Source organism: Pristiophorus japonicus, chromosome 1 (assembly GCF_044704955.1).
Source record: "Pristiophorus japonicus isolate sPriJap1 chromosome 1, sPriJap1.hap1, whole genome shotgun sequence".
In the NCBI taxonomy this organism is placed as follows: domain Eukaryota; kingdom Metazoa; phylum Chordata; class Chondrichthyes; family Pristiophoridae; genus Pristiophorus; species Pristiophorus japonicus.
In genome coordinates this window covers 375,734,427-375,747,694 of record NC_091977.1, presented here as the reverse complement: position 1 = coordinate 375,747,694, position 13,268 = coordinate 375,734,427, and the positions used below count along the sequence as shown (strand labels likewise).

At 50.8% G+C, this 13,268-nt stretch overlaps 1 protein-coding gene across 2 annotated transcripts in view; it reads right to left on the bottom strand.

Moving 5' to 3' along the window:
- Positions 1-13,268, bottom strand: part of LOC139273964 (tumor protein D52-like) — a 375,101-nt gene that overhangs the window by 274,646 nt on the left and 87,187 nt on the right. For both annotated transcript variants that reach the window (XM_070891045.1, XM_070891039.1), the window contains exon 3: positions 12,383-12,531. In XM_070891045.1, the coding sequence (XP_070747146.1) occupies positions 12,383-12,531 (149 nt within the window). The remainder of the gene's footprint in view (positions 1-12,382; positions 12,532-13,268) is intronic.

The following is a 13,268-nucleotide window of genomic DNA, read 5'->3' as shown; positions in this document are numbered from 1 at the left end:
GGGGGGGAAGGGAAGTCATTAAATTCTACAATAAATCCTTATTTATACTGATACAAATATTATACAAATAAATCCAACCTGAATAAACATTTGTAAGCAAAGAAAAGATTAAATAAACCATCTTCCTACCTGTGTGAAAGTGCTTCAGGCAGGCCTTTCGGGACCGAAGGCTGAACGGGCCGGCCCGAGAGTTCGGGCAGGGCCCATCCCCAGCACCAGATTTACAGTTGGTGGCGTTGGTTCGGTGGGGGGGTGGAGGGAGTGAGGGAGAGAGAGAGAGGGGGGGGGAGTGAGGGAGGGAGAGAGAGAGAGAGAGAGAGAGGGGGGGAAGTGAGGGAGAGAGAGAGAGAGAGGGGGGAAGTGAGGGAGAGAGAGAGAGGGGGGGAAGTGAGGGAGAGAGAGAGAGAGGGGGGGGGGAAGTGAGGGAGAGAGAGAGAGGGGGGGAAGTGAGGGAGAGAGAGAGGGGGGGAAGTGAGGGAGAGAGAGAGAGGGGGGGAAGTGAGGGAGAGAGAGAGAGAGGGGGGGGGGAAGTGAGGGAGAGAGAGAGAGGGGGGGAAGTGAGGGAGAGAGAGAGGGGGGGAAGTGAGGGAGAGAGAGAGGGGGGGAAGTGAGGGAGAGAGAGAGAGGGGGGGAAGTGAGGGGGGAATGAGGGAGAGAGAGAGGGGGGGAGTGAGGGAGAGAGAGAGGGGGGGAGTGAGGGAGAGAGAGAGGGGGGGGGAGTGAGGGAGAGAGAGAGGGGGAGTGAGGGAGAGAGAGAGGGGGAGTGAGGGAGAGAGAGAGGGGGGGGGAGTGAGGGAGAGAGAGAGGGGGGGGGAGTGAGGGAGAGAGAGAGAGGGGGGAAGTGAGGGGGGAATGAGGGAGAGAGAGAGGGGGGGAGTGAGGGAGAGAGAGAGGGGGGGAGTGAGGGAGAGAGAGAGGGGGGGGGAGTGAGGGAGAGAGAGAGGGGGAGTGAGGGAGAGAGAGAGGGGGAGTGAGGGAGAGAGAGAGGGGGGGGGAGTGAGGGAGAGAGAGAGGGGGGGGGAGTGAGGGAGAGAGAGAGGGGGGGGGAGTGAGGGAGAGAGAGAGGGGGGGGAGTGAGGGAGAGAGAGAGGGGGGGAGTGAGGGAGAGAGAGAGGGGAGGGAGTGAGGGAGAGAGAGAGGGGGGGAGTGAGGGAGAGAGAGAGGGGGGGAGTGAGGGAGAGAGAGAGGGGGGGAGTGAGGGAGAGAGAGAGAGGGGAGAGGAGGGAGAGGGGGGGGAGGGAGGGAGAGAGAGGGGGGAGGGAGAGGTCAGGTCGGGGAGGGGGAGGTCAGGTCGGATCCAGTCCGGGGGGGGGGGGGTGGGAGCGGGAGTCGGGTCGGGGGTGGGGGAAATCGGGTTGGGTCGGGTCCGGGAGGGGGGCGGGAAATCGGGTTGGGTCAGGTCCGGGAGGGGGGCGGGAATCGGGTCGGGTCCAGTCGGCGGGGGTGAGCGGGAGTCAGGTCAGGAGTGGGGGGAAAAGAGAGCGGGAGTCGGGTCCAGTTGGGGTTGAGTGGGGGGGGGGGGTGTGAGCGGAAGCGGGAATCAGGTCGGGTCCGGAGGGGGGGGGGGGGGCAGGAGTCAGGTCGGGGGGAGGGGGAAGAAAGAGAGCGGGAGTCGGGTCGGGTCCAGTCGGGGGGGGGGGGGGGGGGGAGGGGAGAGCGGGAGCGGGAATCAGGTCTGGAGGCGGAGGCGGGGGGGGGGGGGGGGGGGAGAGCGGGAGTCAGGTCGGGGGGGGGGGGGAAGAGGAGAGCGGGAGTCTGGTCGGGTCCAGTCGGGGTGGGGGGGGGGGGGGGCGGGAGCGGGAGTCGGGTCGGGGGGAGGGGGAGGAAAGAGAGCTGGGAGTTGGGTCGGGTCCAGTCGGGGGGGGGGGGGGGGGAGCGGGAGCGGGAATCGGGTCTGGAGGCCGGGGGGGGAGCGGGAGTCAGGTCGGGGGGGGAAAGAGGAGAGCGGGAGTCTGGTCGGGTCCAGTCGGGGTGGGGGGGGGGGGGCGGGAGCGGGAGTCGGGTTGGGGGGAGGGGGAGGAAAGAGAGCTGGGAGTTGGGTCGGGTCCAGTCGGGGGGGGGGGGAGCGGGAGTCGGGTCGGGTCCGGAGGCTGGGGGGGAGCGGGAGTCGGGTCGGGTCCAGTCGGGGGGGGGGGGGGGGGGGAGCAGGAGGGGGAATCGGGTCGGGTCCGGAGGGAGCAGGAGTCAGGTCGGGTCCAGTCGGGGGGGGGGGGGGGTGGCGGGGGATGGGATGGGGACGGGGAGCGGGTGTCGGGTCTCGTCCGGAGGCAAGGGCGGGGGGGGGGGGAGGGGGTAAATTGGGTCTGGTCGGGGGGGGAGGGAGGAAGCAGGAGCTGGCCGTGAGAGGAGCCTTATTCACGCAGCCCCAGTAAGGCATTCGGCCAGGCTAGGGGCTGCGTGCTTCGGGCCCCTCCCACACAGTTTCAGGCGCCTGGAGCTACTGCACATGCGTGCCCACTGTAGCGCGCATGTGCAGAGGTCCCGGCACTGTTTTCAGCGCAGGGACCTGGCTCCGCCCCCTACAGCTCCTGCTGCGCTGCGCCGAGGGCCAGAGGACCTGCAGGGAGGTGGAGAATCTGGAGGGTTTTTTTTAGGCGCACTTTGTGGCGCGAAAAACGGGCGTCCAGGTCGGGAATGCGCCGTTCTAGGCACGGCTCGAAACTTGGGCCCATAGTGTTTCATAAATTTCATTCCCGATAGGTCTTGTTCTAATTTTTAGACTATGCCCTCCTAGTCCTGGACTCGTGAATCAGCAGAGATAATTGCTCTTCATCTACCCAATCTGTTCTTCTTAGTACCCTGAAAACTTCAATCAAAACACCTCTTAACCGTGTAAATTTCAGGGAATACAACACTAATTTGTGTAATCTCTCCTCGTAATTTAACCACTGGAGTCCAAGTATCATTTTGGTAAACCTATGCTGTACTCCCTCCAGGGCCAATATATCCTTCCTAAGGTGTGGTGCCCAGTACTGCTCACAGTACTCCAGGTGTGGTCTAACCAGGGCTTTGTATAGCCACAGTACAACTTTTACCCCCTTGTATTCGAGTTCTCTAGATATAAAGGCCAGTATTCCATTAGCTTTTGTGATTATTTTCTGTACCTGTTCACAACATCTTAATAATCTATGTACCTGGACCCCCACTGTTTTTAGCTTTTCATCATTTAGAAAGTACCCTGTTTTATCCTTTTTAGGTTCAACGTGGAGAACCTTACACTTGGGCACAGTGAAATCAATTTGTCACAGTTTTCCTATTCACTTAATCTATCACTATTTCTTTGTAATGTTATGCTTTCATCTACACTGCTTACAATGCAGCCTATGTGTCATCAGCAAACTTGGATATGTGGCTTTCTATCCCGTCATCTAAGTCGTTGGCAGTCCCTTGAAATCGAGGAAGACTTGCTTCCACTCCAAAAGTGAGTTCTCAGGTGACTGAACAGTCCAATACGGGAATTACAGTCTCTGTCACAGGCGGGACAGTCGTTGGAGGAAAGGGTGGGTGGGGAGTCTGGTTTGCCGCACGCTTTTTCCACTTGTTTTCTGCATGCTCTCGGTGACGAGACTCGAGGTGCTCAGTACCCTCCCGGATACTCTTCCTCCATCTAGGAAAGTCTTTGGCCATGGACTCCCAGGTATCGGTGGGGATATTGCACTTTATCAAGGAGGGTGTCCTTGAAACGTTTCCTTGCCCACCTGGAGCTCGCATGCTGTGCAGGAGTTCCGAGCAGAGCACTTGCTTTGGGAGTTGTGTCAGGCATGCGAACATGCCGGATACAAGATGCCTAGTCCCAGTTAAAACAATTACTCACCCTGGCCCCATTCCCCCTGGTACAGCCCTGATTTTTGCTACCTTAAGTCCAAGGGACGCAGACTTGAACGGATGTGGCGGACAACTGGTTTAGCCATTCACCACCAGATCTGGCTGGACCACATAAAGCATTATCGGGTCCTGCTCTCATCTGCAGAAATTGCTCACTATTCCAGAATCATTCTGGAATGTAAAGATAAACCCCGGCTTCTATTCTCCACTGCTAACCGTCTTTTTAAACCCCTCTCCCTAGTCTCCACCGACAATAAGTGTGAGGAGCTCATGGACTTTTGTCTCAAAGATGGAGAGGAGACGATCCGTTCGGCCGCCTCTGTCGCTTCATTTCCTTCCCCTAGCCCACCGGGTCAAACTTCCTCTAAGGAAGCCCTCTGCCTAGCCCTGACCTCACATCTTTCTTCCGTTTCTCTCCGATCTCCCCTCATAAGCTTTCCAATCTCATCCTGTCCATATTTTGTATCAGTCTTTACGGTAGAGGACACTAATAATATTCCAACAGTGGATAGTCAAGGGGCTCTAGGGAGGGGAGGAACTTAACACAATCACAATCACTAAGGAGGTGGTACTCAGTAAGCTAATGGGACTAATGGCGGATAAATCCCTTGGACCTGATGGCTTTCACCCTCGGGTCTTAAGAGTAGCGGTGGCAGGGATTGTGAATGCATTGGTTGTAATTTACCAAAATTCCCTGGATTCAGGGGAGGTCCCAGCAGATTGGAAAATTGCAAATGTAATGCCCCTATTCAAAAAAGGAGGCAGACAAAAAGCAGGAAACTATAGACCAGTTAACCTAACATCTGTGGTTGGGAAGATGTTGGGAGTCCATTATTAAAGAATAAGTAGCAGGACATTTGGAAAAGCAAAATTCAGTCAGGCAGAGTCAGCATGGATTTATGAAGGGGAAGTCACGTTTGACAAATTTGCTGGAGTTGTGAGGATGTAACGAACAGGGTGGATAAAAGGGAACCAGTGGATGTAGTGTATTTGGACTTCCAGAAGGCATTTGACAAGGTGCCACATAAAAAGGTTACTGCACAAGATAAAAGATCATGGGGTTGAGAATATTATATTAGCATGGATAGAGGATTGGCTAACGAACAGAAAACAGAGTAGGGATAAATGGTTCATTCTCAGGTTGGCAATCAGTAACCAGTGGGATGGTGCAGGGATCAGTGCTGGGACCACAACTATTTACAATCTATATTAACAAATTGGAGCAAGGGACTGTGTAACGTAGCCAAGTTTGCTGACGATACAAAGGTGGGAGGAAAAGCAATGTGTGAGGAGGGCACACAAAATCTGCAAAAGGACATAAACAGGCTTGGTGAGTGGGCAAAAATTTGGCAGATGGAGTACAATGTTGGAAAGTGTGAGGTCATGTACTTTGGCAGAAAAAAATCAAAGAGTAAGTTATTATTTAAATGAGAAAGATTGCAAACTGCTGCAGTACAGCAGGACCTGGGGGTACTTGTGCATGAAACACAAAAGGTTAGTATGCAGGTACAGCAAGTGATCAGGAAGGCCAATGGAATCTTGGCCTTTATTGCAAAGGGGATGGAGTATAAACGTAGGGAAGTCTTGCTACAGCTATACAGGGTATTGGTGAGGCCATGGCTGGAATACTGCGTGCAGTTTAGGTTTCCATATTTATGAAAGGATATACTTGCTTTGGAAGCAATTCAGAGACGGTTCACAAGGTTGATTCCAGAGATGAGGAGGTTGACTTATGAGGAAAGGTTGAGATAGGTTGGGCCTCTACTCATTGAAATTCAGAAGAATGAGAAGTGATCTTATCGAAACATATAAGATAATGAGGGGGCTTGACAAGGTGGATGCAGAGAGGATGTTTACATTGATAGGGGAGACCAGAACTAGAGGGTATGATCTTAGAATAAGGGGCCGCCCAATTAAAACTGAGATAAGGAGAAATTTCTTCTGAGGGTTGTGGATCTGTGGAATTCACTGCCTCAGAGAGCTGTGGAAGCTGGGACATTGAATAAATAAGACAGAAATAGACAGTTTTAAACAATAAGGGATTATGGAGAGTAGGCAGGGAAGTGGACCCGAGTCCATGATCGGATCAGCCATGATCGTATTAAATGGCGGAGCAGGCTCAAGGGGCTGTATGGCCTACTCCTGCTCCTATTTCTTATGTTCTTATGAGACCCACTTCCCGCTCCCATGATCTTATTCCCACCAAACTGCTGACCACCCAACTTCCTTTTCTGGCTCTCATGTTAGCGGACATTGTTAATGGTTCTCTCTCCTCGGGTACTCTCCCTCAAATCTGCCGTCATCACCCCTCTCCTCAAAATACAAACCCTCGAGCCCTCCCGTACTTGCAAACTACCGCCCCATCTCCAACCTCTCTTTCCTCTCCAAAGTCCTTGAACGCGGTCACCTTCCAAATCTGTGCCCACCTTTCCTGCAATTCCATGTTTGAATCCCTCCAAACTGATTTCCGTGCTTGCCACAGTACCGAAACGTCTCTCAAAGTTACAAATTACATCCCGTGTGACTGTGACAAAGCCAAACTATCCCTATTCGTCCTTCTTGACTTGTCTGCAGCCTTTGACACGGTTGACCACACTATCCTTCTCCTAGGCCTCTCCACCATCGTCCAGTTGGGTGGGACTGCACTTGCCTAGCTCCTGCTTCTTATCTATCTAATCACAGCCAGAGAATCACCTGCAACGGCATCTCTTCCCACAAGGATCTATCCTTGGCCCTCTCTTATTTCTCATCTACATGTTGCCCCTTGGCAACATCATCTTAAAATACAGCATCAGTTTTTACATATACGCTGATGAAGCCCAGCTACCACTTCTCTCGACCCCTCCTCGTTCTCTAAATTGTCAGACTGCTTCTCCGACATCCAGTTCTGGATGAGCAGAAATTTTCCTCTATTAATATTGGGAAGACCGATGCCATTGTTGTTGGTCCCTGCCACAAACACCGTTCTCTAGCCACTGACTCCATCCCTCTCAACTTCTGTGAGGCTGAACCAGACTTTTCACAACCTTGGTGTCATATTTGACCCGGAAATGAGTTTTTGATCACATATCCTTAGCATAACTAAGACCACCGAGTTCCACCTCTGTAACATCGCCTGTCTCTGACCTTACTTCAGCTCATCTGCTGCTGAAGCCCTCATCCATGGCTTTGTTACCTCTTATCATCATGGGCATCCCTCAAAATCGAGGAAGACTTGCTTCCACTCGAAAAGTGAGTTCTTAAGTGACTAATTCCCGTATTGGACTGTTCACAGTCTCTGTGCAAGCGGGACAGTCGAAGGAAAGGGTGGGTGGGACAGGTTTTCCGCATGCTCTTTTCACTGCCTGCGCTTGTTTTCTGAATGCTCTTGGTGACGAGACTCGAGGTGCTCAGCGCCCTCCTGGATGCACTTTCTCCATTTAGGACAGTCTTTGACCAGGGACTCCTAGGTGTTGGTGGGGATGTTGCATTTTATCGAGGCGGCTTTGAGGGCGTCCTTGAAACTTTTCCTCTGCCCACCTTGGGCTCGCTTGTCGTGTAGGTGTTCTGAGTAGAGTGCTTGCTTTGGGAGTCTTGTGACAGGCATGTGGGCAATGTGGCGCCCCTAACGGAGCTGGTCGAGTGTGGTCAGTGCTTCGATGCTGGGGATGTTGACCTGATCAAGGACGCGAACGTTAATCCGTCTGTCCTCCCAGGGGATTTGCAGGATCTTGCGGAGACATCACTGGTGGTATTTCTCCAGCGATTTGAGGTGTCTACTGTATATGGTCCACGTCTCTGAGCCATATAGGAGGGTGGGTATCACTACAGCCCTGTAGACCATGAGCTTGGTGGAAGATTTGAGGGCCTGATCTTCGAACACTCTGAGGTGGCCGAAGGCTGCGCTGGCGCACTGGAGACGGTGTTGAATCTCGTCGTCGATGACTGCCCTTGCTGATAGTAGGTTCCCGATGTATGGAAAGTGGTCCATGTTGTCCAGGGCCGCACCGTGGATCTTGACTGTGGGGAGGGGGGGCAGTGCTGTGTAGCGGGATCAGGTTGGTGGAGGACCTTTGTCTTACGAATGTTTAGTGTAAGGCCCATGCTTTCGTACGCCTCAGTGAAGATGTTGACGATGACTTGGAGTTCAGTCTCTGAATGTGCGCAGACGCAAGAGCCGTCCACGTACTCTAGTTCGACGACAGAGGTTGGGACGGTCTTGGATCTGGCCTGGAGACGATGAAGGATGATTAGGTTCCCACTGGTTCTTTAGTTTAGTTCCACTCCAGCAGGGAGCTTGTTGAGTGTGAGGTGGAGCATTGCAGCGAGGAAGATCGAGAAAAGGGATGGCACGATGACGCAGCCCTGCTTGACCCCGGTCTGGACGTGAATTGGGTCTGTGATGGATCCGTTGGTCAGGATCACGACCTGCATGCTGTCGTGGAGCAGACGGAGGATGGTGACAACCTTTTGGGGGCAGAGGAGGACACTCCATAGTTCCTCGCAGTTGACAGTGTCAAAGGCCTTTGTAAGGTCAAAAGCGGCCATGTTCAAGGGTTGGTGCTGTTCCCTGCATTTTTCTTATAGCTGTCGTGCCATAAAAATCACGTCCGTTGTACCTCGTAGTGGACGAAATCCGCACTGTGACTCCGGGAGCAGCTCCTCAGCCTCAGGGAGAAGACGGTTAAGGAGGATTCTAGCGATGACTTTCCCTGTGGCTGATAACGGAGGTTCCTCTGTAGTTGCCGCAGTCAGACTTGTCCCCTTTTTAAAGATGGTCACGATCACTGCATCTCAGATCTCCCAGCATGCTCTCCTCCTTCCAGATGAGAGAGATGAGGTCATGCATTCGTACAATAGTGCCTCTCCGCCATACTTCAGTGCCTCAGCAGGGATTCCATCCGCTCCCTTTGCCTTGTTGTTCTTGAGCTGGCGGATTACCTTTTCTACCTCGTGCAGGACTGGGGTTTTGCCGAGATGGTGGCGGGTAGCATGCTGCGGGATGGAGTCGAGGACACTTGAGTCAAAGGCAGAGTCTTGATTAAGGAGATCATCGAAGTGCTCCTTCCAGTGGGTCCTGAATGCCTTGTTGTCCTTGAGTGTCTCCCCGTTCTTGGCCAGCAGTGGGGTAGGACCTTGGGCCATAGGTGGCCTTGACTGCGGTGAAGAATCCTCGCACATCATGGCTGTCGGCCAATTGCTGAATCTTCTGTGCTTTCTCCACCCACCATCTATTCTTTAGGTTGCGGGTTTTCTGTTGAACCTTGGCCTTAAGCCGTATGTAATGCTGCTTTACTGCTCCAGAGTTGGGTTGTTGTTTTAGGTTCAGAAATGCCCTGCACTTGCGATTTATTAGCTCTTGGATCTCCTGGTCATTCTCATCAAACCAGTCCTGGTGTATCCTGGTTGAGTGACTGAGCGTCTTTTCGCAGGCACTGGTTATGGAGGCCTGGAGGGCAGACCAAGCGCTGTGGGCATTCTGCATCTCAGGGTCATAAAGGCCATCAAGGCTGTGAGGCGCTGACTGTATAGGGCTCTCTTAGCTGGGTCATTAAGTGCCCCAGCATTGACTTTTTGCGGCACTGCTTCTGCTGCCCCCTCCGCTTTGGGGCTATGTTGATGTTAATGACGTATCGGATTAGGCGGTGGTCCATCCAGCAATCGTAGGCTCCTGTCATGGCGCGGGTGATGAGCACATCCTTGCAATCCCTGGCTCGGATGATGACATAGTCAAGCAGGTGCCAGTGTTTGGAATGAGGGATTTGCCACGATGCCTTGTATTTGTCCTTCTGGCAAAACAAGGTGTTGGTGATGACAAGTTAATGTTCTAGACATTTTGTCAGAAGGGTACCGCTGGAATTGGCTTTCCCTACCCCCTCTCTGCCAATCACACCTCCCCAGAGGGCTGTGTCCTTGCCAACCCTGGCATTGAAGTCACCGAGGAGGATCAGTTTGTCGTCCGCAGGGACGCGGGACAGGGATTTTTTGAGGTGGGATTAGAAACCCTCTTTGGTCTCATCTGTTGCATCGAGTGTTGGGGTGTACACACTGATGACTGTGGCGCATTGATTCCGGGATAGGGGGAGTCGAAGAATCATGAGACGTTCGTTAACCCTGCAGGGAGAGTCTTTGAGGCGGTCGACCAGCTAGTTTTTGATGGCGAAGCTGACCCAGTGGAGGCGGCGTTCTTCCTCTGGTTTCCCTTTCCAGAAGAAGGTGTAGCCTCCACCATGTTCCTTGAGCTGGCCTTCCCCTGCCCACTGGGTCTCGCTTAGGGCGGCGATGTCGATATCAAAGCGTCCAAGTTCCCGGGCAACTATGGTGGTGTGGCATTCCGGCCTGTTGCTGATGGGGTTGTCCATGAGGATCTTGACGTTCCAGGTCCCGAACTTCATGTTAGAGGAGTAAAAGATGCCTGTGCGTGGGGACAGTGGCAGCATGGATACGAAATTGGCTAAGTGATAGAAACAGTAGTGGTGAACACTGTTTTTCGGACTGGAGGAAGGTATACCCCTAGTGTTCCCCAGGGGTCTGTTCTGGGACCACTGCTTTTCTTGATATATATTAAATGACTTGGACTTGGGTGTACAGGGCACAATTTCAAAATTTGCCGATGACACAAAACTTGGAAGTATAGTGAACAGTGAGGAGGATAGTGATAGACTTCAAGAAGGCATAGACAGGCTGGTGGAATGTGAAGATTTGATAAAGATGTTGAAAATCATGAGGGGTCTAGACAGAGAGTAAGTGTTCCCATTTGCAGAGGGTGGAGAACCAGAGGACACAGATTTAAGGTGATTGGAAGAACTAAAGGCGACATTAGGAAAAACTTTTATTTTTTATTTTTTTAAACACAGCGAGTGGTTCGGATCTGGAATTCACTGCCTGAAAAAGGGTGGCGGAGGCAGATTCAATTATGGCTTTCAAAAGGGAATTGGACAAGTACCTAGGAAAAAGATTTGCAGGTCTCCGGGGAAAAGGCGTGGGACTAGCTGAAGTGCTCTTGCAGAGAGTCGGCACAGGCTCGACGGGCCGAATGGCCTCCTTCTGTGCTGTAGCAATTCTATGATCTACAATACTGTACTAACTTCTAGTCTGTCATTTCAGGAGTTTCAGTCTTTTCTCTCTCCCTGACATTATCTTCAAGCAACTTAAAAAAAAAATTGGTACTTTGTAGAATGTCATACTATTTCAAGCATGACCACCTCTTCTGTTCCCACATACAATGTAGTACAGGCTCACGTGTTAGATTGGTGCTGCATAGAATAGGATAGAACAACATGTCTGTGCTCTGGTTCTTAATCATGACTGAGTGGAATAGGAAAAAACAACTGCTTTATGATTGCAATGAAATAGGAGCTAACAAAACCCATTGGTTGCAGAAACCTTCTCCCGAGTATGTTGAGCAGATGCAGAAAATTTCTTTGTAGCACCCACATTTTTGGGCACTCTTCAAAAAATGTCGGACTTAACCTGTCGAAGACTGCGCATATAACAAACTTTGACAAATTCTGCTCAAGATTAACTCCACTACGTGAACTTAATCTTAACTTTTAACTAATGGAGTCCCAGGGACATCTAATTGCAAGATGTATCGGCAAACTTTCTAAAAAGTCATTTCATGTAAATAATCATTCTTGTGTGTGGTGACATAATACCAACTTATGAGGAGGGGAAGAGGGGGAGGGGAAGAGGGTGGGGGGAAAATCTCAAGAAAAATGCAAAACGTGGGCCAGTATGAGCTGAAAAGCCAATATTTATCCCAGGTAATTCTCTCTTAGATTCAAATGTTATGAATTAATTTTAATCTGGAGTTGGAACAAAAGGATACCAATCGATTTTATAACTACAGATCTACCTTACATTAAAATACAATGGGGCTAGAATTTCCCTAAAACCCGCCACCGCCTGATTGCCACCCAAAAAGATCACGAAGATTCTTAAATTAATGCCGGTGAAAAATTGTATGTAAAAAAGGAAAAAAATACCGGCCGGCGAGAAAATGGATCGTACACAGATTCTCGGCGTTTAAACATGATCCTGGGCAAATTGGGCGGATCTTAATGAAATTGGCGGTAATTACTCAGATTTAGACCGAGGCTGTGATTGGGCCTAGGGAGCGGGGAAAACACAAAAAATATTTTTTCCAAGAAAAAAAATTCAAGACCCTTTTTAACTTAATCGCTGTAAAAGAATTTAAAAATAATTTTTTAAAACCCTTCAACTTACCTTTCTTTGCAGGGCTACTTACCAACTGCCCAGCTCCGGCTGCTTTTCGTGGGCGTTTTTTTTTTCAATTTTACCCACGGGTCACCGCTGAGCCCAAACTTGGACAGCAGCGGTTTGTACGGTGGTACATGTCGGCAGTCCACTCCTCAGCAATATTTCGAAAACACTGGCAGAACTCTTTAAAAAAAAATGGAGTGGAAATTTTCGCCGGGTGGTTTTCTGCTGAAAATGAGCAGTACTGCCGAGAAAACTGCCGAAAATGAAGTGGAAATTCAAGCCCAATAAATGCCATTTCTTTACATTTATTCAATTCATGGTTCTATTGCTCACTGTTGTACTAAGCACTTACGCTGTGGAAGATTGTACATCTAACCAGCTTTTTGACAAATTCTGTTTAAGTTCATGTAGTGGAGTCAATCCTAGCTTCTTCTTTAACTCAGCAACATGTCTTTCTTTAGCTGCAAGCACTTGAGAAAGTGTTTGGATTTCCTCCTCCACCTAAGATAAAACAGAAGAGAGAGTTCAACACAGCACAGTAATGCAAATAAAGATAAAAGTTAATATAGATTTTGCTACTATTTCCTCCACATACTTTTTTTTTAAAACCAGTTATCTTATTATTTTCTATATGGGGGTAGCTCTATAAGGAAGGGAAGATAATTCCATTTTCAATTACTATCCAGTGACTCAAGTACCACCGAACGAAATAGTATAAAAAAAATTTCCATTCACCAATAGAACCCATTAATTTATTCTGTTCTGGTCCTTCAAAGAGCAAGGAACAGAACTTAGACTCAAGTTCAGGTATGGGGGAGGGGGAAAAGGAGATGCAGAGTACATTCACTGTGCTTGAATGGTCAGGTCCAGGGCACTCCAGACCTCATTGTAATGGAGCAAACGCGGCATCAGAACCCGCCAATGTAATGTGCAATATCGAGTCACAGAAATCCTTGGGGGGGGGTTAAAAATGTGGAGTCGGGAGGAGTACCGCTGCTCCTCCTGGTACCACACTCAGGTAAGAAAATGTAAAGAAAAATATAAGTTGTAGGTCGCAGCTCAATCGCAATGTTTGGTTTCCGCGATTGCACAGGCTGCCTCTGGCAAAGAATGTTAGTCGGGCAGGGGGAGGGGAAAAGAGGAGCGGGCAAGCGAGAAAGAGGGGGGGAAGCGAGCGAGCGAGAAATGTGCTGGAGAGGGATAGAGAGAGGGAGGGGGATAGAGAGAGGGAGGGGGAT